At 44.5% G+C, this 25783-nt stretch overlaps 1 protein-coding gene across 1 annotated transcript; it reads left to right on the top strand.

Annotated features, from left to right (window-relative positions):
• The first annotated feature begins 2411 nt into the window (after positions 1 to 2411).
• LOC147701699 (fibroblast growth factor 21-like) lies at positions 2412 to 23602 on the top strand. The gene is made up of 3 exons (XM_086928687.1): positions 2412 to 2813; positions 8308 to 8411; positions 21090 to 23602. The coding sequence occupies exons 1-3, from the start codon at positions 2561 to 2563 to the stop codon at positions 21369 to 21371; spliced, it is 639 nt and encodes a 212-aa protein (XP_086784813.1). The 5' UTR covers positions 2412 to 2560; the 3' UTR covers positions 21372 to 23602.
• Positions 23603 to 25783: the final 2181 nt, after the last annotated feature.

Raw genomic sequence — 25783 nt, forward strand, 5'->3', positions numbered from 1 at the left:
GGAAACACATCTAAGGATTGTTTTTGTGCAGAAAGGTGCCCCTTCGTACACAAAAACCATCTTGCATGCAGTGCACACACCCTTGCACCATGGTGCAAGGGTGCCTGTGCTGGCATTCGGCAGTACCCAGAGCACCAGTGCATTGAGAGAGCAGGAATATGTCATAACTTGATAGATATGTCGCATTTCTGTCCTCTCCATTTGCCACTGTAGCATTGCAAGTTTTATGGCTGCACTGCCCTGTTCCAATTATGCTAAATCTGCCCCTAGTGACTGATCTTTGGTTACGCGCAAGTCTTGAAAAACTCTCTTGGGAAAAAAGCTCTTCGAAAGCTGCGAAAGTGGGGTTGAGAGATCATGGCTAACTAAGGTCTAGACTCTTGATTGAAGGATCATCAGCCAACAGATCTTGACCTGAAACGATCGATCAGGTATTGAAGTATTTATTTAGGGTCATCAACACTAGTACATGTGCATCGACAAACAGGGTCTGGAGACTGATCAGCAGTGGGTTGCACCAGAGATTAGGGGCCAGATGTATAAAGCATTTTACCGATTGCGATTTGGTATTAGGAAGGTGCGTGTTTTTAGGGCGACCCTTCCTAATACCATACAGCACTAGAATGTATGAATGCTTTGCGACGGGGAATGGGAGCGCAAAACATTCGCAGTTACAAACAAATTAAAGCTTGTGTGAATGTGGGCGCGACCATTTTTTAAGGGCAGGCAGTGGTACAATGGACCACTGCCGGCCCTTAAAAAATTAAAAGGTAGCTTTTCTTTTGTAGCAATGCATCCCATTTTCCTTTAACCCGTTGCATGCTCATGACGGAGCCGCTCCGTCATGAGCCGCGGTTGCGCTGTGCTCCTGACGGGGCGGTTCCGTCATGGCCCTGCCGCCGCGCCTGCGCGGCGCGTTCTATTGAGCGGGCGGGGCCATGACGGAACCGCTCCGTCAAGAGCACAGCGCAACCGCGGCTCGTGACGGAGCGGCTCCGTCACGAGCATGCGAGCGCCGCTCGCCCCCCCCCCCAGCGCTGCGGCGGAATTGCCGCCGCAGCGAAGTGGTTAAGGTAAATGGGCTGCTTTACAAAAAAAATATTGCTTTATTTGAAAAGCAATCGCAGACATGGTGGTCTGCTGACCCCAGCAGGTCACCATCCCTGTTATTTAATCATTCACAGTAGGCCACAAATTGTGACCTGCCTCATGAATATTGATGAGGCAGGTCCATTTGCGACCCACTGCGAATCGCTAACAGTGTCAAACACATTATTGTACATCACAGTGTGTGATTTCCTAATAGCGAATCGCTTAAATTCATTATTAGAAGATGGCAAACGAGACTTCATACATCTGGCCCTAGATTATTAACCGAGGATTCAACAAAGGTAGAGCACATGTACAGAAAGCCAGGGACTCGGGTCTGGACTGAGAGATTGTACTCACTAGTGAACTTGCATAATGATGTGAGCCAGGGTCCCGAGCCTACATTGAAGGGTCATTGAGGCTGAACCGAAGGAGATGGGTTACCTGGTGTGACCCCGGCCCCAGAGGTAGAGGTCAGAGGTAGAGAGAGAGAGACCAGTTAAGAAACAATCTGCTTTTCCATTAGGCTGTCCACCTTATCTGGGTATCCACCCTCTGGCTGTAGGGAGACTACAGGATTCTTCCCTAGCACGCGCCAAATTCCAACTTCTGTCTGTGCAGTACGAATCTCTACCGCGACAGCGCCTTTCCTGCCAGCACACGTGTCTGCTTTTGCTTCCACAGACCATATATGCTAACCTCGACTCCAGCTCAATAGGTAACCCTGGGAGATGAACTGTGACCCCCTAGACGTCAGTGAAGTTCAAAGCGAGTGCTGGCTTCTTGGCACTTAACTATTGCAACAACAAAAAAAAAGCCACGTGCGCTAATGGCCAACCCCATCCCAGTCGCCGGCCCGCGGCAGTCAGCAGATAAGCCGGCCGGGTGACTTCGCTTCCATTCCAGCACGGCCGCCGGCAGTTGCATCATAGTTTTTAACTTTTCCCTTTTGTCACTTGTCGGAAACCTTAGAAGAAGAAAAAAATGTTTGCAATGAAAAAAGTAAACACGGCTTGCGTTAGATGGAGCCCAAAGTGTGCCTGTGTATATATCTGTCACGATGACTCAGATTGTAGGGGGTGGGGAGGGCTGGTAGGGGTTGAAGACAGGACGGTATAAATACTTCACCCTGTTACATTATTTGGGAGTGGAAGCGCAAGTTATCCTGTGTGCGGGATCACCAGGACCCAGGGCTGCAAGAAGACTCAAAATAGAATCCGGTTTCTACTATATAATTATTTATATATATATTTATATATAAGTGTGTATTTATTAGAACTTTTTTTTTTTTTTTCACCTTGCTATATTGCTACACCAATAAGGAAACGAAAAGGCAAAATTTGAATCACGAATATACTTTTTAATTTATTCACTGATTTTTTTAACCTATCATTTCTGGACGCGTTTTACATTTTTGACACCTTATCCTGTGAGCCCGCGAGCCTTTGCGTTGCTCGTGCACACCTTTCAGATGATGAGAGAGTCCTCGTCCCTCGCAGCGGAGTCCCCTCTGATGGGGTGGTCCCACCTTCTCTTCTTGGTCATGGGCTTGGTCTCTTCCCGCACGACGGGGGCCTTTCCGGTGCACGACTCAAACCCACTCCTTAACTTCTCCGACCAGGTGCGCCTACGACATCTCTATGCTGCTAACGAAGACAGCCAAGCACACCTGCAGATCACCCCAGGTGGCGAAGTGAGCGGATCGTTGGGCCAGACTCTATATAGTGAGTATCCTTACTGCTTTTACAACCAATAACAGGCTGTGACTAGGTATTCTTTGCTACAGGGGCAGGGCTCCAGGTTTAGGGTTTGTGATTTTTTTTTTTAAGACGGTCTGGGAATTTTTGGGAAGATCTAAAAAGTTTGGAAGTTGTGTAGTAGTTTCTTTATAGGCAGCATAGGCAAAATTCTTATGAATTTTTTGGATTTAAAATATTTTAGTTGATAATGTGTCCTCCTGGTATTGTTGACTGAGCACTATGAAAACAGAAAGGAGCTATATGAAATATATGTATATACATTAGTTTATTTTATCGTTAAACAGCATCAAATAAGCAGTAGTCCACCAAAAATCTCCCAAATTCTGCTTGATTGTGTTGCACCAAGGATATTTTGCTGCATCGGAATTTGCCAAAAAGCTCTCATTTGAAAAATGTGCAAATTTCTTTTACATTTCTGAATTTTATATTTGAGAGATTTTTGGTGGATTATTGCTTATTTTGCTGTTGTTTAACGATAAAATAAACTAATGTAGCAATAGAGACCCGTTTCGAGGTCCCCTTTTAGAAATTGCCGGTACTCAGCACCAGTGAGACCCGGAACACTTAAAGGCCTGCCTGCATATTGCCTTAGCGTAGGCACTGGAGAAGGACTTCAACATTGTTAATAAGTGTCTCAAGTCAACCTTTAAAAGCTGCCTTGCGTTTTGTGATACTTTTCTGCAAATCTCTCCAAACACCACGGGGCAGATTTACAAGCCCCTTGCGATACATTTACGCCGCTATTGCGTCACTTCTGTGACGCAGCAGCGGCGTAAATCATGCACCATGTTGCGCCTTATTTACAACATGATGCAACTAGGGAGATGCGTCACATTGTAAACCCCTGCGCCACATGAAACGTGCCTTAGGTTTCATGTGGGCGTTCCATCGCAGGGTGGGCGTTCCCTCGCAGGTACGCCTCGTAAAAGTGACGCAGTGAAATCTACAAGATTTCACTGAGTCACTTTTAAGGCCATGCTGCATCAAAACCCTGCGCCTGCATGAAGCTGGCGCAAGGATTGACGCAGCATGTTAGGTATAGGGCACTCCGAGCTTTGCTGGAGCCGCGTCACAAGTGCGACGCTACTCCAGCAATGCGCCGCATTTCCGCTGGGGGATGCAACACGCATCTGCCCATCCGTGCGCCATGGAGCGCCTCATTGTAAATGCGGCGCATCAGTGGTGGCGCACGGGTGGTTTTGCTGGTCGCAAGTGTACTGGCGCATCCCTGATGATTTGCAGAGATGCGCCAGACCTTGTAAATCTGCCCCCAAAGGTTTATTTTCATTGAGTCTGTGTGGTGTTGCTGTTCCCTTCAGAAATATGCTCAAGTGGTGCAGCTGGGGAAGGAAGCAGCTGCTGTCTCTTGTGTGCCACGTGCGTTCAGGTTCCCTCGACGATTCACCCAAACAGCGTCATTCCTGTTAAAAAAAAATAAGTTTAGTCACATTTTTGTCAGCCCATTAGACAATCCTGTGAATCTGTTGCGCTTTCGTTGACGTGAGTTGTTTGCAGTAAAACTGTTAAAATGTGTCTACTGGTTCTGGGCTTGTGTATTCGCCAAGTCTGAGCCCAATAGACTGCATTTAGTATAGGTGTATCCTCCAGAAGTAGGTAGCATATGTTTGATTCATATTGCTCGAATGAAATCATTTGTGGGGGCAACTAGTGGGGAAACGTCCTTGAGAATGCGGGCAGGCACTGAGCCGTTTCAGCGCAAGCTCAACCACGCATGCCTTAACCACTGATATGCCTTAACCGCGCACATGCGTGGTTAAGGCAGTGCGCGGTCTAGATGCTGGGATGGGTGGGTGCACGAACAGGAAGGATCGGGAGAGGATGAGATGAGGTATGTGAGGCTCGCAACAGGTTTTGGGAATGTAGGGGGTTGTTTTTAATGGGTGAGGTAATTTTAGGGCTCGGGGGTCAGGGTAGTGTTTAGGGCTCATGGGCGGTTGGGGTAGAGTTTAGGCTTTGGGGGGTCGGGGTAGTGTTTAGGGTCAGGGAGGTTGGGGTAGTTTTTAGGGCTCAGGGGGTCGGGGTAGTGTTTAGGGCTCAGAACGGTCAGAGAAGTGTTTAGGGGTCAGGGGGTTGGGGTAGTATTTAGGGCTCAAGGGGGCTCAGGTTAGTGTTTTTGGCTCAGGGGTTGGGGTAGTGTTTAGGGATCAGGGGCAGCACAGTTTTTAGGGCTCAGGGCAGGGGGTTGGGATGTGATCTTTACCACACATCCTTTTACTAGTCATGCCTCTACCACAAAATTGCGTGGTCAAGGCATGCGTGGTAAAGGAATGCGCCGTTTAGACGCATTCGTTACTGGGGCTGCATAGTAGAGGCACGGGTGGTTTAGCCATACGTGCCTCTGTCATGCAACCCAACTGGTGTCATTGTAAGCAGCATTGGATCCATTAAGGTAAAACGATGCACTCTTCAGGTCTGATTTCTGTTCCCAGGACATAGAAGTGAGTGCAGGCTGCTGTATTTTGGGGTTCAGATCAGCATAGTGTCTGACAATGTAAATAAAGAATGCCTTCTTTCACAGGTTAGTTACAAACACAGTGGTCCCTGACAGGGAGAATGCTAGAGAAAGGGAATAAATATATACTCTGAATCAGTGCTAAATTAAGGCTGTCCAGCCGGACAGGGGTATTTTAATAATATTTCAGTTCGAGACCCAAATAAAGGGGGACACAATCCTACGTCCAACGCATACATTTAACACAAAGAATAACAAAAAACAAAAAAAAACAAAGGCTCAGGCTGGACATAAAGCTTGTATGTTATACGGGAGATAAAACAAGCATAAATGAATAACGACACGTTGCACATAAGTAATTCACTGAGTTGTGTTTGCGGTGTGCAGTAAGTCAAATTACATAAGTAATGAATTGAGTTGTGTTTGCGGTGTGCAGTAAGTGAACTTACTGCACACTGCAAACCCAACTCGTTCATTACTTATGTGTAACAGTGTCGTTAATTTTTGCATGTTTTATCTCCTGTATCTTTACTCAAATTCAAACCCACTCTATATGTTAACAATTATAAATAATATAAATATTATCAACATATAGAGTGCGTTTGAATTTGAATTTGAGTAAAGGTATGTGAGAGATAATAAGATAGGAACCAACACACAGAGGGAATACTTTTTCATGTATTGGTGTCATTTGCCCAGTTCCCTTTGTTGAAAGGGCTACTCTCAACATTTTCATTCATTTTATCTCCTGCATAACATACAAGCGTTATTGCCTGCCTGAGCCTTTGTTTTTGTTTCTCTGTTATACTTTGTGTTAAATGTATGTGTTGGACGCAGGATTGTGTCCCACTTTATTTGTGTCTTGAACTAAAATATTATTAAATTATCCCTGTCCGTCTAGCCAGCCTTAATATAGCACTAATTCAGAGTCTATATTTATTTCCTTTCTTTAGCATTCTCCCTGTCAGGGACCACTGTGTATGTAACTTACTAAATACCCAAGGTCCCTGACCCTTACAATTGGGTTCCCTTGTCCTCTCAAACTTCTTTCACAGGATATTCGCTCATAGCTTTGAGATGAGTTACAGGGATTCAGGAGACTTACCAAAAACCCAGAAGCTTCAAATCTCTAGGAAGGTCTACGGACAGAGTCCAGCATATGTCACTCAGTGCCTGTTAGTGGCGGCTGCCTCGGAATGGGGGAGGTGAGGTGAGGGTAATAAAAAATAAATACAATAAACTTACCCTCCGCCCCACTGCCACATGCCTCTCCTCCATCGTCTACTCTGAGCACCGGAAGCACACAGGCTCCCGGACTCTCCCAGCCAATTACGATGCTGCAGCACCATCATGATTGGTCTGAGCGGCCTGTTTGACTGCTCAGGCAGTGCATGGGAGCCTGTGCATGTTCTCCACCGGGCTGTGCAACACAGCCAAGCAGAGAACATGCTAAGTGTGCATGAATGTTTGGGCAGCCCAAGAGGGCCGGCCAAACAGTCATGCGCACTTAGGGAGTGCAAACCACTCCTCACTCGACCCAGGCAAGCTTAGCCCTGCCCCCGCTCCGAGTCCCGCACAGACAAGTAAAATGACGTCTTGTTATGATAATGTTCTTGTACTGTTTTTACACAGCTCAAAGAGCAGTGGGGCGACGCTCCTCCACTGTGACTGAGTCTAATAAAGTCAAAGGCCTTTCCCCGGCATAGCCGGTTGGGATTCAATGTCATGCTGTGGGGTTCTATGTTTTTTGTGATGTTCGACTACTTCTGTGTTTCTTTCTGCTCCCCTGTGATGCTCAGATAAGGGTGGCGGGATGAGATGACATGCCGGGGCAATGCACAAATCATCCTTCAGGATGAAAATCTGTAAAATATTGTGGCATGTTAGACACATGCCCAAATGTCAACATGCCTGGGCAATATACCAATCATCCTGATGATTCGTGTATTGCCCAGGCATGTTGAGCATTAGGCATGTGTCTGACAGCCCAAATATTTTAGAGATTTGGAATAAAGGACAATATCCAGCAAACCGGTGTCCCTTCCAGGCCGATGGGACTGGGTGAGAGAAAATGAGGTGTTTTCAACGCTTCATTACATTTTCATCTGGTTCGAAACTGCTTTTTGGCTACCGCAGTGCCTTCAATTAGAAGTGACATTACACACCCCTTGGCAACTTTCCACATCTGTTGATTTGTAATCAAATCGCAAGACACATACATGTCTGTACCTGCTTGATGATTGGAGAGTTGCACAACACACACAGTATATTCTCTATAATTGTTCATTAAATTCATTTGCCTCAGTTCTCATTACAAAATGTGTCTTGCGGGCACTTAGACTTCAGCCCCTGTAAACTCAATGAACTGGTTGCTAATTTGAAGTGTTCTGCAATCCACTCAGATCGTCCCTTATTGCATGCAGCGCCTTCCTGGTGTATTTCTTTGTGCAAAATTAACAACTCTCGCCTCCTTTATCTTCCTACCGTTGGGAAAAATCATTAAAAAGTTGGCCAACCTGCACATTTGCTTCCTTCCAATTTCGATCGAAAAACGTTTGACAAAATATAGTTGCATCCCTTTAATTATGCAAAATATGTCAACTTCAGGGTCAAACTTGATTGAGGCTTTTCTTTCTTGGTGCAGAAATGCGGAGATCAGCGCTGACTCCTGAATAAAATTTGAATTGAGTCAAACTTTGTCTTTTCATTTAGAGCAATGTGTGCCTTCTTCACCAAAAACTTCATCAAGAATAGTGATACATTTTAAAATGTAGGAATTGGCTGCTAAACATTATTGTCAGTTATTATTTTTTTTTTTATTTCCTGTACAAATCTACCTAGTTCAAGTTCTGTTTCATGCTTTACTCCCAAGACTTCACAAAAAGCTAATCTATGTTGGTTCTGAAGTAATTGCCTGTGTTAAGGTGTATTCAAATCATTCAGAAAACTCTGACCCCAACCCTTGGCGTCTTTCTTGCTTTCCAGGTCTGCTGGAGATCAAGGCCGTGAAGCCCGGTATCCTGGTCATCCGTGGCAAGAAAAGTGGCCTCTACCTGTGTATGGACCATTCTCTCCATCTGTATGGCTCGGTAAGTGGTGGACGCGCACAGATACTGAAGCAGTGATGGAAGTTAGAGCCTCCAGGCTTACAAAATATAATTCACATGTATGCATATAACTTGATTTTCTGGGCAGAAGTGATAGACAATTTCTTTGTTTCCATTGTCTATGTGAATTATAGAACTCCTATTCAATGTATTTACATAGATTAGGCGTATCCACCATAAGTTTAGGAGGGTCAGTCCCTTGCCAGATGTCCAGGATGACAGGCTTTTTTAAATCATTTCAGTTTAGAATCACTTTATGCACTCTTGTTGGATATCTTGAAATTCTTATGTGAATCCGTTTGAACGCCCCTGTCTTAGATAGCAAATGTGACACCAGCAGCATATGCATACAAAAGGCCACCTATAGCTGTAAAAACAGGTTAGGGCACCAGAAATATATAAAAAAATGTTTCAAGTAGCTGTTTAATATGTAGAAATATAACTATTCATAAGGATCAAGGTATTGATGTAGGAGCCACATTAGGCAGTCTGAGCTGTATTTCAGTCTTCCCAAAAAATAGAAAGATACTGAAAGCATCCACAGTGGCCCCTACTTACTATGACCTTTCTAACACTCTAAGGCTGGTTCCTTATATGTCTGCAGGGGTGTGGGTTGTGCTCTTTCTACTTAGCAGAGCAGGTGTGAACATGCTCACCAGGAGTATAATAATTATAAAGTCATTAATACTACCACGACTAATAAGAATACCGTTGACGTTATTAATAATGCTAATAATATTAGCAAGCCCAGCAGGCCATGAGCCGCACAGAGAAACCAGTCAGGGACAGCTTGATAGGGAATTCAGGAGACCACCCCTCCTGCCCAGCAGTTGAAGCATCCATCACAATCCTCGTCCCATTTTGTCAGCAGACAGAAAAAAAAGAACAGGGGGAATGCTGGGTGATGACTGGTTAAGAGCTACCAGTGGGAGGGGCAGGGTAGGGATCCCAGCATGCCTCTGTTCTCTTTTCTGTCTGGGAGATGGTTATTTCCACTTGTAATGAATGGGGCGAGGACTGGAGGGACCTGGGGGTAATAACAATCCTCATCGTCATAATAATTGCTATTTTTATTAATCTTTCATTTATGTGGCACTTTTATCCGAGGAGCTTTTCATGAAACATGTCTTTTTTGTAGCTTTAATTCCCCAGTCGAACTTGCAAGTTCAGTGAGAACAAAAACTGCCCTGCAATCAGGGTGCATGGCTTATCGCAGGTGCCACTATCAGTCAGCTGAGACATTATGTAACCATATGCAGTCTCTTCTACTCTTAGTTATCAGCAGTGGCGTGCACCGGGCAGAGCTGGTAATTCCGGACACTGCTGCCCAGATAACATTCTGGGATACGGCTGGTGAGCTCGCAGTGTGTCAAGGACACCAGGGCCCAGCCTTGAAACTGTGCCTGGACCAAGAGGGATGAAGCAGGGAGGTAGCCCGGGTGGGTCATGCACCTGAGGCAGAGCTCTGGGCATCAGGTGCAGGCCCCAGGTTTGAAATCTCATGTGTCAGGTCAGCTTTTCTTACTCTCAGGTACTGAAATGAAATGAAATGAAATGAAATGAAAATGGGATTTATTGAGCGATGCAGCTGCCCTGAGGCGTCCAGGCGCTAAAAAAACAGATGATGCCCTCAAGGTTATTATTTGTTAAAGAGGAGGGTTTTTAGGTGTTTGCGGAAGCTGGTTAGGTTGGGGTTATTTCTCAGCTGCAGGTACTGTACTCAGGTGCTGTAACTTGTCTGTCCGGCTCTGGTCCTGACCCTCCATCCTGTCGCTGTCTGCCAGTGAGTCCTTGGTAGAGCTCCTCGGTTTAAGTTATTTTTCCGTTTTTTAACATTTAACCCTGTGTTCGTCATATTGTTATCATCCTATTGGTATTTCGCCATTTTTTGTTTCTAGTTTGTGAAAAAACTAAAGCTACAAGCAGTATATTTTTACATGTATTTAACTGCATAAATGTTTACTGGCCTTTTGACTTCTGTGGGACTTCAGTGTGCTAAGTAGCCATGATATATAACGAGTAAAATGAGCTGCAAAAGGTACCATTGTACCACTAACACATGGTCACATCTGTGGCTATTTAGACTCTAGGGAGACCGGGGCCATTATTATAACCCTATGTGCTTGGCAATGTAAAGTGTGTCCCCTTCTTAAAGCCCAAAGATCCAAGTTTGAAGTTATCTCAGTTGGTCGTGACCTGCAGATTGCACAGCTCGGAAACAGGAAGGGGCGAGCAACTCTTGCTGTTAATATGTACAGCTACTGGCCACTGACTCATTAGCTTCACCTAGGAGAGAAGCTCAAATGAAGGACCAATTTCAGCATTTTCCGTTTTTAAAAATAAATACAGTAATAAAAGCAGGGAAACCAATTGATTTCGGTCTGCATTCGAGGGCACGGCCCATTCGCAGGTACAGCCCTTGCGTGTCCTTGCAGCTCGGCCCCATTCAGTCCTTACTTTGAACCCTCGGTTGCAGGTGGGGCCCGCCAGCACCCATTTTTGTGCGGTGTGACTTATTTTGCATCATCAGACTGTAACCCAGAACCAGAGAAAGGCAGCAATTGGTGAAAGTAAGGGAGGAAAAGAAAGACAGAGAAACTGTGGTTAAAGGAGGAAGCAGGGATGAAAGGGAACGCCCAGGAGTTGGTGGGGATGTGGCGCAGCAGCCAGAGCGGGTGACTCCGGAGCGCGGGGCCCACCGTTCGATGCCGGCAGCAGCTCAGCTCAGCATCATGTGACTCAGACAATAGCTCACTTAATCTCCCCGACGGACCCAGGGCCATGAAACCTTTAACGGTGTGATATGTTCGCGCTCTACATATCGGAATCATTTATTTATAAAAGTTCAAAAAATGTGCAGGGAGTGTGCGCTGGGGGATGAAAGAGGCATGAAGTGGAATCCAGACAATGCAGTGTTGGTATTCGGTAACCCCAACTTTTGACAATAGCAGTCACAGAAGTTTGAGCATAATGTTGCACTTATTCTTTTACAAACTAAACACTGCCTCCATCTTTGAAAAAGCAATTTAACTTTGTTCAGAGAACATAACTTCTCAGTGGCTTGATTTCACGAGGGCCGCATTCCACCAGTTCTGGCTATTCAGCTAACAGTATGTAGAATGCCGGGTCTTTCATTCTAAACGTGGCAAATGTGGATCCCGTAATGAAAAGTATGGTTGAATAAATATCGAAGACTGGATAAGATGACCTTCATACTATTGAGTCAGTTGGCATCTGTGAGAAACAGATGGAGAGAACCGCAAGAAACTGTTTAATCTGGTGTTATATGAAGCCTCTGGGACCCTGACATGCCATGGAGCTCTGGGCCACATACTAAAACCTTGTATGTAATGTTATGGCATTGCCTTCTGTATAGCTCATATTCTGCTAATTGTCTGGCTGGGTAGCACTTTCAGGAGTCTGGTGACTACCCAGATGGTTCCTGAGTTTCCATCAAAAGCAGGAGTCTCCTTCAGCTGCTGATTATGTGTGTACAGTGGTGCATTATTGTCCTATTCTTGCTTTGGTGACTGTAGTATTCGTTGAGCTGTGGGTTATGATTTGAATGTTTAAGGGTTCAGGTCAGAAGGCTTTGGCGAATGCTTACAGATCTTCAGATTGATAGACAGGGACATTGTCCAGCCGCTAGAGATGCTTGTGTGTTGTGGCTTGGCAGCAAGTGTTGTTGGGCACCATGATAGTGCATCTAGTTGTAGGTTCGTCCAGGCCGTCTGCTGTTGGATGGTACTGCATGGCATGTTAAGGGGAAAATGCTGTGAGCCCTTAGATGCCCAACCCCATGGCATGCCGTGCAGGGTGTGATCTGTGCATGGTGTTTTATCTAAAGTGTTCTTTTGGAAGCTTGTATGCATTGTTGTTAGTGGTTAGTTGTACAGCTATATGTAGTTTCTTCTGTCATAGACCTGATTTCCACGTCAAGCAGTAGATATTATCTCTCTAGTTAGACAATCCTCCGGGTAATATCCTGCGAGAAGCCTTATGTCATGCGCATTCCTCAAATTCAAGCACAGAGCACTTTCATTGTTGGGGAAAGAAAGAAACTCCACAGCGGATTAACCAGCAAGCACCTCAAATTTCCAAAGTCCCATAAAATGTTCAATCTTGTTGTGCTGTCCAACCTCCAAGACCTGCTGTGGTTCGGTCCCACTCGAATCCCAGATAGAAAATTTGAAAAGCGTGGAGGCAGCACCAATCGTGAAGTAAATCGAGAGAGGCCAAAGTTTTACAAAAATAGATTTTTCTTTTTATTTTCGTATTTTCAAAGTGCACAGAACAGCCAACGCGTTTCGCTCCCCAACCATGGGGGCTCCGTCAGGGCTGAAAACAACGTGAAATATACATATATATTAAGAACACATACTGACATTTTAAAGGTACATCACAATACATACATAATTAACCCGTTGCCTGCTGATGACGGAACCGCTCCGTCATCAGCTGCTGTGGCTCTGTGCTGATGACGGAGCGGTTCCGTCATGGCCCGCTCGGAGCGCCTGCGCGGCGCGAATTCCGCGCCTGCGCTGAGCGTTCCATTGAGCGGGGCGGGCCATGACGGAACCGCTCCGTCATAAGCACAGCACCACCGACGCTGGTGACGGAGCAGTTCCGTCACCAGCATGCGGCCGCCGCGCGGCCGCCCCACCCCCTTAGCACTGCGGCGGAATAGCCGCCGCAGTGAAGGGGTTAAAAAAAAGTTATACAGAATCTAGGAACATAGAAGATGGCACTTCACATAACAAAGTCACATATAAATATGTACTAGCATAGGAACTTGCTGCCTTAACTAAGGAAAGCCTATAGCTCCAAAATAGCTACAACTAGATTAGTTGTAGAACAAAGTTTATACAACCACAGGTCAGAGACATTGGGTGCATGAAGAAACAATACATTAATAATGGGAAGGGAAGCGTGAGGAAGTGAACTAAAAAATAAAAATAAGAATAAACATAAAGTTGATATTAAGAGAGGAGGGGAAGAAAATGTATTGTTTCTTCATGCCCCAAATGTCTCTGGTACATATTTAAATGTGACTAGTACATATTTATTGTAAAACTTTGGCCTCTCTCGATTTACTTCACGATTGGTGCTGCCTCCACGCGTTTCACACTTTCATTGTTGGGGCTTGATGCTAGAACATACAAAAAGTGAAAATACTATTCCCAGAATGATAAGAATTATTAACTATGAAGCCAGTGCTGGCTAAAAGTGTGATATGAATAGGGGGTTACTTATCAGCTATTAACACAGTGTGAGCTCATGCAGAACTCGTTGGCTCTGCAGCATTTGGCTGTTCATTGCTGGTGAGGACAACAGGAAGGAAGAGTTATGAGCCGGAGTTAAAGTGCTGACAGATGTTTATCCAGCTGTTGGAATATCACAGAGAATGCAACATCTCTGCTATGACTGGGATATAACAGTGCTTCTACACAGACAGCTCAGTGGCCAAGTGGCTTCCTTCCAACTCCTGTGGACGAAAGTCAATGAGAACATTTGAATGTTGAGAGCTCCACTGAAGACAGTGAAGTTGTAGTTGGCCAAAAATAACTTTCGCCAGAATTTCTCTCCAACATTCTAATGTTTCTCTTTCTGTTTTCTGTTTAATTTAAAACATTCCCTCTTCTGCGGGTGGAATATTCTTCTGGTTTATAGTTTGTCTGCCTCAGGCTGTACCGGTTGCTTCCATCGCATGCTTATAATTTGTTCAGAGAGCATGTGCCAACTGATGTAGCCCTTGGCAGTGGTATATAATTCAAAATAATTTCCATTGGATAAGTAGAAGATCAATTTTGAGCAGCCAATCCAAAATATGTGGTATAGACAGGGCGGGCAGCCATTAATAGCTATCTAAGAAGCCTTCATGCCTGCTTAGCATCTGCCAACAGGTCTTCCTAACCTTGGACCATCTCACTAAATCTTTCTGCATTCACACAACCACTTCAAAATCAAATACTTATAGGTTAGCAACTTAACACTTTTAGAATCACACTTATACACCAGGCCACTGGCATAGTTTGATTCTGCAGCAGTGGTGTTTTCTGCATAATTATGGATTTGCCTTACTTGCCTTATAATCAACCATCTGCTTTATAATTTGTATCGTTTTCTTAACTCAAATGGATGAAAAGTAATCAAAAACATCACACATGGTTCTGCTCAGTGTCAAACCATTTTCAAAGGTTAATTGGTCAAATTTCAGTTACTGATAACTATAGTCAGAAGTAAAACTGGTACTAATGAGGTATTACAGATGTCCAGACACAATTAATGTGTTAAAACGACAAGACACCAAAATGATTGTGCCATATAATGCGCTGCTTCATGCGCCATAATTTGCATTTTCTTGCAACTTAACTTAGACACAAGGGTGTCTTTTGTTGCAACATCATTCCATTTGCTCTTCTTGTACTTTATTCCAGCTGCCACAAAACATCCCCCCTTCAGGTAACTTTAGTCCACTTGTGAGTTTGTTGGTCAAAACTACTTGTATAGGCATGCACACAACGTCCTATCTTTCTTTCAAACACAGACACACACACTCACAGAAAGCCAGACTGCCATGGACCTGGATCTCAAGGTTCCCACAGTCATTTGACAACGTACAGTCAGACATTCAAGGTATTTGTAGTATCAGTCCAGGCAGTCAGGATCAAGTCTGGGTAGAATAGCTCACAGAAGGTAGAAGCTATAGTAATGGCACTTGCCTGCTAAAAAGTACTGGTAACATAACAGCGTAGCACAGTACAGACAGAAAAGAACATGAATGGTTAGGACAGCCCAATGCAATAAGAAGCTATATCAGTGGCAGAGGCCTGCTATACAAGAACTGGTAACCTAACATAGCTTATCATTCAACCACCTATCACACATCACTGAAACATGTCAGACGTTATGTATCAAACATGTTTGGCCCAGATTTACTGTCCTCCACGCAAGGAAGAACTGAGCAGCGTTGCATTGTGGAATGAGCAGAATTAGCATGAGTAGCCTGTTGAAGATGCAATCTATGTCTATCTGTTCTGCATCACATAGAGCTGTGCACTGTGGTACAACGTTGATTCTGTACCTTCCAGCCTTAGATTTGTATTAGATGTACACCCTCCTAGTAGAAATGCTAGGAGTAGACACCCCAACAATGGCCAGACCTATAAGATATGTGCTTTAGGGTACACTCACACTTTAGTATATCAGGAAAAGTATTGCCTTTACCCATTGCTTGCGCCTGCTTTTTTTGGTGTTTGTTTTTGGGGCAAGACCTTTGACCTTCTTGGTCAAAGCCCCTTCCAGGTAGGTGTTGGAGGCCCTCCTCCACCCGCAGGCTCCTGCCTGCACCTCATCCCTGGTGGTCTAGTGGAAGAGCACCCTGCTCTTCTGCTATTCCACTCTGTCCTGTGTCCATTGTGCCTCTTTCTTTCTCTGCCGCGATCTCATTGCCTTTCTCTTTTCCCTCTCGCTCATTGCCTTTTCTCTCTCTGCCGCTTTCTCATTGCCTTTCTCATTTACCTCTCTTTCATTGCCTTTTCGCTCTCTGTCGCTTTCTCATTGCCTTTCTCTTTTCCCTCTCGCTCATTGCCTTTTCTCTCTCTGCCGCTTCTCATTGCCTTTCTCATTTACCTCTCTTTCATTGCTTTTCTGTCTCTTTGCCTCTTCTTTCATTGCCTTTTTCTCTTTTTTGCCTCTTTCTTTTTGCCTCTTTCTTTTTGCCCCTCTTCCCTCTCGCCCTCCTCACTCCCTCTTCCCACGCTCCCCCGCCGCTGCTGCCACGGAGCCCCTCCCCCAGCATGTCTCTCTCAGCTGATCGCCCTCCCCCTATTTAATGGCAGCCGCTGCGCTGCGGCAGCTGGCAGTGGGCACCCCAAAAGCAAGTCCGTCTGTGCCTATCCACCACCCGACCAGCGACAGGGACCCTGGTGTCCCAAGCCCCCGCGGCTATGACCACAGCCCTCCCCATGCACTCAATCCTAGATGCAACAGCGACTGCCAGCTCTCAATGCTAAGCAACACCCAAGGCCCGATCTCCTGCCAACACTGATGGTGCACCTTCACCCACCTCCAGACCCCAAGAGTAGCCCCCAGCCCACTGCTCGCCAGCACACACAAACTACTGATCCAAGGCCTCTTCACCATATGCTCCCTGCACAGACATGCTGTAAAAATCTGGGACCTCCTCAACACTCACACGCTCAACGTCGCCTTCCTCACAAAGACCTGGACCAACTCCAGCTCTGCATCTGATATGGCAACCGCCATCTCTGATGGACACAAGTTCCTAAGAAAAGAGCGCCCCAACTGACCAGGAGGAGGCCTCACAATCATCCATAAAAGCTCCCTCCAATTGAAAACCACCGGTTCAGGCGACGCCTCGCCCCCCCCCCCCCATGGAACACATCCACTTCCAGATCCATCCCAACCCCAGAACGACGCCCTGTGCAACACTTGCCTACAGACTACGTGGCCCCCAGACCACTTTCACCAACGTCATCGCCAACCTCATCGCACCCCACACCCTCGACTCTACAGACTACATACTACTCAAAGACCTAAACTTCCACCTGGACAACCACAGCGACCCCAACACCACCATCCTCCTAGGGAATCTCATCAACATAGGCTGAAGCAACTTGTCTCCGCCCCACTCACACAGGGGGACACACACTCGATCCCATTTTCGAAGCAGGAAACAACATCTTCTTCAGCCACACCACAGAATTGCTCTGGACTGACAACGACTGCATCCATTTCTCCTTTACTGAACCAGCCGCACACATGTACACACGCCGCCTCCAGTGCAGAATCTGGAACAAAATCTCCAATGAACACCTCACCTCCACTCTCACCTGCACTCCACCTCCAACTACGACAGAAACCAGCACAGCGGCAAGCAACCTCCATAAATGGATTGCCAACTGTGCCAACACACTCACCCCCCTCCAGAACTCCATGAGACGACACAACAAGAAAGCTAACTGATTCACCACGGCACTCCAAGAATCCAAGCTCTCCTGCCAATGACTGGAAAAGACATTGAGAAACAGCAAAATTCTGGCAGCACGCTCCGCCTACAAAACAGCCACCACGGCACATTGCCAACTCAGCAAATCCACAAAGAAAAACTTCCTCCAAGACAGAATCCTCTCCAACGCCCACAACTCCAAGAAACTCTTTGCCATCATACAGGAATTTGCAAAACCCAACAGTGAAACTTCTGACATCCCTCCCTCTCAAAACCTCTACAACAGATTCAGCTCCTTCTTTTACCTCAAGATGCTCTCTGACAGCTTCGACGACCAAGACCTCTGCACCACCCCAATGCCACCCCCAGTGACACCACCCAACAGACCCTTCTTACCTGGACCCCACTCATAACAGAAGACACCCTAAAGACCATGAAGATCATCTACACCAGAGCACCTTCTGATCCCTGCCCGCCACACATCTTCAACAGGGCCGCCACTGCCAACGTACTAGAGCTGTTTCAAACCATCAACTGCTCCTTTGAGACCATCACATTCCCTGACAACTGGAGGTGTGCCGAGGTCAACCCCTCCTAAGGAAGCCCTCTGCTGACCGATAGACCTAAAAAACTTCAGGCCCATCTCACTGCTCCCTTTTGCAGCCAAGATCATTGAAAAAGCTGTCAACACCCAGTTAGCACACTTCATTGAAACCAACAACATCCTAGACACCTTTCAATCTGGATTCCGCTGCAACCAAAGCACCGGGACTGCCCTTCTCGCCAACACAGACGACATCTGCGCCCTCCTCATCCAAGGCCAAATTGCAGCGCTCATCCTGCTGGACCTATCAGCAGCCTTAGACACTGTCTCTTACCTCCCACTAGCCACCAGATTCCATGATGCCAGCATCCTAGGAAAGACCCTAGACTAGCAACGATCATTCCTCACAGGCATAACACAGAGTATAAGACTCCCGCCCATCCTCCCAGAACCAACAGAGATCAGATGAGGAGTACCCCAAGGATCCTCCCTCAGCCTCACCCTCTATAACGTCTACATGGCCCCCTTGCAACCATCGTCAGAAACCACAGGCTCAAAATCGTCTCCTGCACCAATGACACCCAGCTCATCCTCTCCCTCACCAAGGAACCCAACATCACCAGACACAATTTCCAAGAAGGGATGAAGGCTGTCACAACCTGGATGAGGAACAGCTGCCCAAAACTCAACTTGGAGAAAACAGAAGTCCTTATCCTCAGCTCCACGTCCTCCGCATGGGATGACACCTAGTAGCCCCCCGCCCACAGAAAGCCATCCACCCCAACAGACCATGCACGTAACCTCAGCATCATACTGGACTCATCACTCACCATAATGAATCTCCAGATCAACGCCATCTCTTCACCATGCTTCAATACCCTCCCCATACCATGCAAGAAATTCAAGAGATCCTCCTCCCCTCTTCCCCCCCGACTCCCGAAAAACGGTCACTCACGCATTCGTCACCAGCAGACTGAACTACGGCAACGTCCTCTACTCACAGAATCAACAAAAAACTCCTCTTCAAACTACAGACCGTCCAGAATGCTGCAGCCAGACTAATTCTCCATGTCCCATGGCACAACCACATCCCCCAACACCTCTGCAACCTCCACTGGCTCAACATCAAAAGAAGAAGAACTTTCAAGCTGCTCACGCACGCACGCCTACAAGGCCCTCCACAACACCGGACCCAATACCTTAACTGCCGCATCTACTTCCAAACCCCTAAGAGAAACCTCTGCTCAGCCGACCTCTCCATAGCCACTGCCCAACGCTTCTACAGGACCAGAACAGGTGGAAGGTCCTTCTCCTACTTCACAGCCAAGACCTGGACAGAACTCCACTTTCATCTCCGGCAAAGCCCGACACTGCACCAATTTGGGAAGGGCCTCAAGACCTGGCTCTTCCAATGACCCCAGCGGAGCTGTTCACACCCACCCCCAGCGCCTTGACTAAGCCAGATCACATTATTTTAGCAAATCAGGTTTTTGCACTGGCTGGACCTGACACTCCTCCTTGCATACATTAGCAGAGGAGTCCCACAAACGGGTTTGGGCGCAGCACTAGGACAAGCCCAAACCCTGGCGCTTTTGTGTTCAGAGGGAAATTCAAACTTTGGGGCTAAGCTGGTCCATATGAACAAAGTATTAAAAAGGCTAGTGTGTATGTTGCAGAGTCAAGCTATCCTGGCTGAAGAGGGCTGAAAGCCCGAAACCGGTCCTAGGATGCTTGTTTCCAGTCCAGGAAGGACCTGGCCTGGTAGTTCGGGCTGCACTGTTCCCATTGGGCGCAGGGTCGAGACTGATTTGCATATGGCTGAGTCCAAACTGGAATGGCATGGTGAGCAAAAAAACGATGGATTTAGGCCCTGATCTCTGTACTGTGGTGAATGTATGACATTGTTCTGCATTCTGTCCATCAATTGTTATTTTTGCATTTGTCACCCCAAGTGGAACGGGTATGCTCAGAGGTGAATCCTGTGCTCTCCATGCCACTGGAGTCAAGCTATCCTGGCTGAAGAGGGCTGAAAGCCCGAAACCGGTCCTAGGATGCTTGTTTCCAGTCCAGGGAGGACTTGACCAGGCAGTTCGGGCTGGACTTTTCCCATTGGGCACAGGGCCATGGCTGATTTGCATATGACTGGGTCCAAAGTGGAATGGCATGGTGAGCAAAAAACGATGGATTTAGGCCCAGATCTCTGTACTGGGGTGAATGTATGACATTGTTCTGCATTCTGTGCATCAAATGTTCTTTTTGCATTTGTGTATGTTGCAGAGCCCGTCACATTCCTAGGGAGAAATTATAAAACCTAATATTCTGCTCCCAAAAACAAAAACATAAATATACAATGTAAGTTGGAGTAGGGAAAAAAGATAACTGTAGCCAGAAAAATAAATAGTTTGGGCTGTGCTTGCGGACAAAATCCAAAAGGTTTGAAAACGATAGCCAATTGTGAGCATTTATACTTCTATATTTTCAGCAGGTGCTCTGCTCACTAAACTATCATGTCTATGTAATCAGTTTTTGTCAGTTTCTATTTTGTCAATTTGCTTCATAATTATATATTTTCCAAAGCGGCTAAAACATATAAAAGCATTATAAGAATCATTTTTAAATGTCAGAATTGCACTTGATCTGTGTTAGCTTTGCCCACTGCAGAAATTATCATTGTTCGGTCTTCACTTTCTTATAAAATATAGTCTATTCTTTGCAACATACTTTCGAGCATTCTGCCTGCAGAAGGAAACGGTTTGAACAAATACGAGCATTTAACAAAAAAAAACTCAGATTGTAAATGTAAGAGTTCTAAAAATATATTTTTTGTAAAGTCATGAAATCTATAAAGGCGTTTCAAAATAATATAGTTTTTAATTCAAGTGCTATGGTATTCAAAATTCTATTTCTCAGTAAAGTATTTTATTTTGAAAAAAAACCAACAAATTCGAATTTTTTTGCAATCCCCGCCCCCCCCCCCCCCCCCCTTCCCCCGGAAGTCAGGTGGGCGGCATGGAGTAATGTTCAAGCACTCCAAATTTGTGATTTTTTTAAAAAGAAAAATGTAGAAGTTCACACTGTCTTCTTCTAAGTAATGTGCTGCACCGGTTACCTACCCTGATTCTTTGCTTGTTCTCTCTTTTTGCAGGAGTCCTACAAAGAAGAAGACTGCAACTTCCGGGAAGTTGCTCTGAAGGACGGCTATGTCCTGTACTACTCTGAAAAGCACAGAGCCTCATTGGCTTTAAAGGCTTCAAAAGGACCGCCCCTTACGCAGTTCCTGCCGATGCAGAACACCGTCCCGCTTGAGGAGATGTTCATGAACAGCGACCATTTCGAGGGTCTGAGAAAGAGAATCCTAGACGTGGAGTCTGATGACCCATTCAACACTCAGTCTGAGGCCAGCCACTATGGACATGTCTTGGATTAGGTCAAGAAAAGCAGTGATCTTCTGGTAAACCTCATTGACGCATCGTTCAAAAATCGTCCCCACCTGCACCTACAAGGGTCACTACCATCGAAAGACAGTCAATTTAAAAGAGAGGAGAGCATGTCATCTTATATGCACCTCATAGACTGTATCTTGGGTGTACGCCATCCACACCATGCCCTTCTCAGGCATAATTCAAAATTTGGGCTCAGTAGCCTTGAACACATTGGGGGATGTTCACTGAAATGTGAGACAACGAAGCAAAGTAACTAAAGTTGGTGTACTGCATTGCATGAAAGGGAGAGTGAAACCCAGCGACATATCTACTGAGATATTGTGCTGTTTTTCTCTCCCTAGCGCCAGCGCATTTTAGGCTGCCATGTGCCAATGCACACACTCTTGCTCCATGATGCAGAAGTGCGCGCATGATGTGAAGCATCCATTTTGTACTGGAAGTGGAGCCCCCTAGTACAACTGCTAAGCTGTAATACTTTTACCACGTTGTGAGTGTTCTGTACAATGCAGCACACGTAATATTTGAAAAGCATGGAGAAGTGAAAACAATTCTCTGTTGTGTCTGGCTCAAGAAGGCTTGAGGTTTTGGTGCAAATCCGTGTCTACTATTCTTGGTAGGTAGGGATTTGCATAACAACACCTGGGTGGGTGCATGCTAATGCCCATTTACCACTCATGGAACGCCCCCTTGATGCAAAGTAGTGGAAAGTATCAAATATCACTATGTTGTGTTACAAATCCTGATTTGCGTTGGAAAGTAAATACCATTATACCGCTTTACATAGGGTTTACATTACAAAAGTAACACAAATCAAGCGCTAAGTCTTAATAGATCTAGGCCATTGTTTTCTATTCTCGCTATACAGCACTCTTGAGACGGAAATCTTTCCAATGACTATGAGAACTATTGGTATAAGGCTCCGCTTCCAGAGTCCATTGGAAGACCACTGTGCCATTATTTTGTACTCCTGAAATGTTCTATGCTGTTGTAGTTGGAGGACGGCCAAGCTTATTTCAACAAACACTACCCATGAAGTCAAAATATCATCCCTTAATTATTGTGCCACATGAAATGACTCCAGTTAAACTGAGAATGTATTCATTAAATACATTTTAGCCAGAGCAAAGATCCATATTGGACATAAGAATATTGTGAGGTATGCTAATAGAGGGGTTGCACATCAGGACACCATTGTAATGCATGCCTTTCTTTATTTTGGTCAGTACTTCTAGGTTGAGACACATTCAGACAAGGGAGATCTATTCAACCTGGAAGAACCAAGATTCCCTAATGATGCCATTATTAGGGTCAACTATTGTTCAAACCTGTCATGTTTTCATGGTCACTAGCCAATCTTCATAATTCATGATCAAACCAAAGGTGATCATGATTTGACCATGCTATTGAACTTGGTGCTGCCCTGATGGCTGAGCTCAAGTGCATTTTTATGTGTGTAGTTTAAGTATTAAACCATGATGCCTAGCAGAGGAAGATGCGCAACCTGTGGCATACACAGTTTTTCTCTCTTGATTGGGCAATCCTGCACTGCTGCAATGTCAATAGAAAATGGCTTACTATTTATTTCTTTATTTTCTTGGTTTTTGTATAGTGTCATCTGCTCCCAAGAGTAAGTGGTGCAGAGTTGTTAACAAAGGTAGAGCCTGGTACAGTAATGTCAAAAAATGGTGCCCTAACCATAGAATACAGCGACATCTGATCAGCTCAACAAGGACAGTTTGGGCATTGATAATCATGTCTGTGAAAGAAGCTATTTTTGAGATACCTTTTGAAAATGGGTTAAGATGGATCAAGATAATAGCGCATTCCAAATCTTTTTGTGTTTCAAGAGAAACAATAATTTAATAATATATTTGTTCTTGGAACTTCTAGAAGTATTAGGTCTTTGCTTCTGATGCCCTTCATCCCAAAAGAAGTTTTGTTCTCATATGCAAGCAACGCGGGTTGTTGAAAAGAGAAGTGCTTTATATATGTTATGCAAGTTGCTCTTTTTTTAGAGGGCACTTTTGTTATTTATTTATGAAATGTATTTATTCTTCTATGGTTTATTTATTTATTTTATTGACTATGTCTGTATATATTGAACAAGGAAAAATGTATTTATTGTGACCAAAAAGATGCTCTTATTTATTTGTCCACTTTGTTAGATGCCCGTTATTAATTTGCTTTTGATTCTGCCACAGATGATGTTGGAAGTATTCAGAATTAAAGGAAAAACTGAAACTGAATGAAAAATGTGCTTTGTTATTTGTTATTCTAATCACAACACCGGTTCTCTAATCCTAGGAGGTACACAAGATAATTCTAGTGAGAATAAAAATAAATTATGACATTTTTGAGGCTTTCTAGCCTTGTTTCTTTCTGCTGTACTTTTTTTATGTTTAGAGGTTCTAACCGAACTTGCTTCAAGTCATTATAAGAATAAGAAATTACAAAAAAGACAGCATAATTATAAAGCCAAAGTTAACAGGTTTAATTATTAAGCATCAAAAGTTCTTAGCACTAAATACCATTACATTTGTTAATATAACACCTGTTTATACATGGACATTTGCAGTAACAATCTATACAAACAAAAGTTAAATAAGCTCCTTTATCATGCGACCAACCGCTCTGCATCTTCCAAGCAACTGATTTCCCGGACTGTCATTTCTCAGATTCTAACTTCAAGATTCCATGTTCTTTTGATGTCATTACTTCCTTTACACCACCTCTATGCATCTCCCCCATTAAACACAAATACAATTCCTTATAAACATCACATTGAAAAGTACAATCATTGCATTGATACATCTTATAAAGTGAAATTCACCATGTAGCCTATGGAAAAAACACAGGTATGTCATCTAATTTAATCAATTAAACACAAAGATAATCACCTAACTTCACAAGCCGCTTAATTTATCTCTTTTGTCTTCTAGTCAATTTGTTAGTGGAAGGCACAGGAATGGAATTTAAATCAATTCCACTATCTTTTTGCTCCAGGTTACCTTCACCACTCCTTGACTAATCTTCCACTAGTTTACCCCTCTGTGTTATTTCATTGTTCACAACACTCTTTTGGTGCTCTCTAGTTAATATATCTTCTTCAAGATTGTGTGTCCTATCATTTTGTTTCTCTGGCATTTCTACTTTGTTTAGAAATCACAGCTACTCTCCTTAAATTCCACACCTGAGCTTCTAATTCCACAGCATTATTTAACACCTGTTTAAAGCGTTTATGTTCAAAATAAGAACTAAGGGCCATATTATCAAGAAAGGGCGATGCATTATTGCCGCTTTTATCGGCAGAAAACTGCCGCTAAGGTGGCAATAATGGGCTTGATAATATGCCCTTGTGAATTCCCATAGAAGCCCAGGTTATCACCAGAACCTGTGCATTCAGTGAATAACCATCCATCAAAACTAGAGTATCCCAAATTGGCCCCTTAATGTCAATTGCCAATTTTTCTCAAGTAGCTTTCGGGCACTCAAATGTATTGTTCATAGGAAGTCTCCATGTCTTCAAAGATTTATCAGCTGACATGCACACATGGCAGTCTCTGACTTCCCTTTCTATCTTGTTATCAATACCTGGCCACCAATATAAACTTTTATTTGTCAATACTGGGTCCAAGTCACAGAACTAACTTAAGACAAAATCCTAAACTTAGTACTTTTGGCATTCACAGAAGTTAGAATTTTGTCTTAAGTTTGTCTTAAGACAAACTTAAGACAGGCTTAAGACAGACTTAAGACAGACTTAAGTTAGTATTTTGTCTTAAGTTTGTCTTAAGTCTGTCTTAAATGTGTCTTAAGTCTGTCTTAAGTCTGTCGTAAGTCTGTCTTAAGTTTGTCTTAAGTTTGTCTTAAGACAAGCTCAAGACAAAATCCTAACATCTGTGAATACCAAAAGTAGTAAGTTTAGGATTTTGTCTTAAGTTAGTTCTGTGAATCGGCCCCTGAGTTTTTATTACACCTCAGTACCCCTCATGGCATACAAAAATATTTTTTTTCCTCAAAGCAGAACGAGGATGTATCTTTACCTTCTAAGAATACTTCCTCAATTGCCAGTTCACCGCGTACCTCCCAGAATGCTCTGAGTTCTCCCATATCACTTTTATTGGGTAATCCCTCCCTTACAAAGTTAATAATTTTTTCAGTTCTTGATCTTTCTCACTCGGTACTTGCCATTCCTCCATATTTAATGAGTGTTCCCCTATTTCAACCATCCACGCAATGTTATCACTTTTCAACAAACTCTACTGATTTTCTAGTAATGTAGTGGGCATCCTAGATAACAAGTCTGCTACTGTATTTTTCTTACCTGGTCAATGCTCAACTTTGTACACAAAGTCTAACAAGCTCATGGATAACTGGGCTAACTTAGATGATACTC

Source organism: Lissotriton vulgaris, chromosome 7 (genome assembly GCF_964263255.1).
Source record: "Lissotriton vulgaris chromosome 7, aLisVul1.2, whole genome shotgun sequence".
In the NCBI taxonomy this organism is placed as follows: domain Eukaryota; kingdom Metazoa; phylum Chordata; class Amphibia; order Caudata; family Salamandridae; genus Lissotriton; species Lissotriton vulgaris.

Bases quoted from the DNA above. Each gene is read 5' to 3' on its own strand.
- LOC147701699 (XM_086928687.1), top strand. From the start codon at position 2,561: ATGATGAGAGAGTCCTCGTCCCTCGCAGCGGAGTCCCCTCTGATGGGG. The intron at 2,814-8,307 runs GTGAGTATCCTT...CTTGCTTTCCAG, and splicing joins GTTGGGCCAGACTCTATATA to GTCTGCTGGAGATCAAGGCC. The intron at 8,412-21,089 runs GTAAGTGGTGGA...CTCTTTTTGCAG, and splicing joins CTCTCCATCTGTATGGCTCG to GAGTCCTACAAAGAAGAAGA.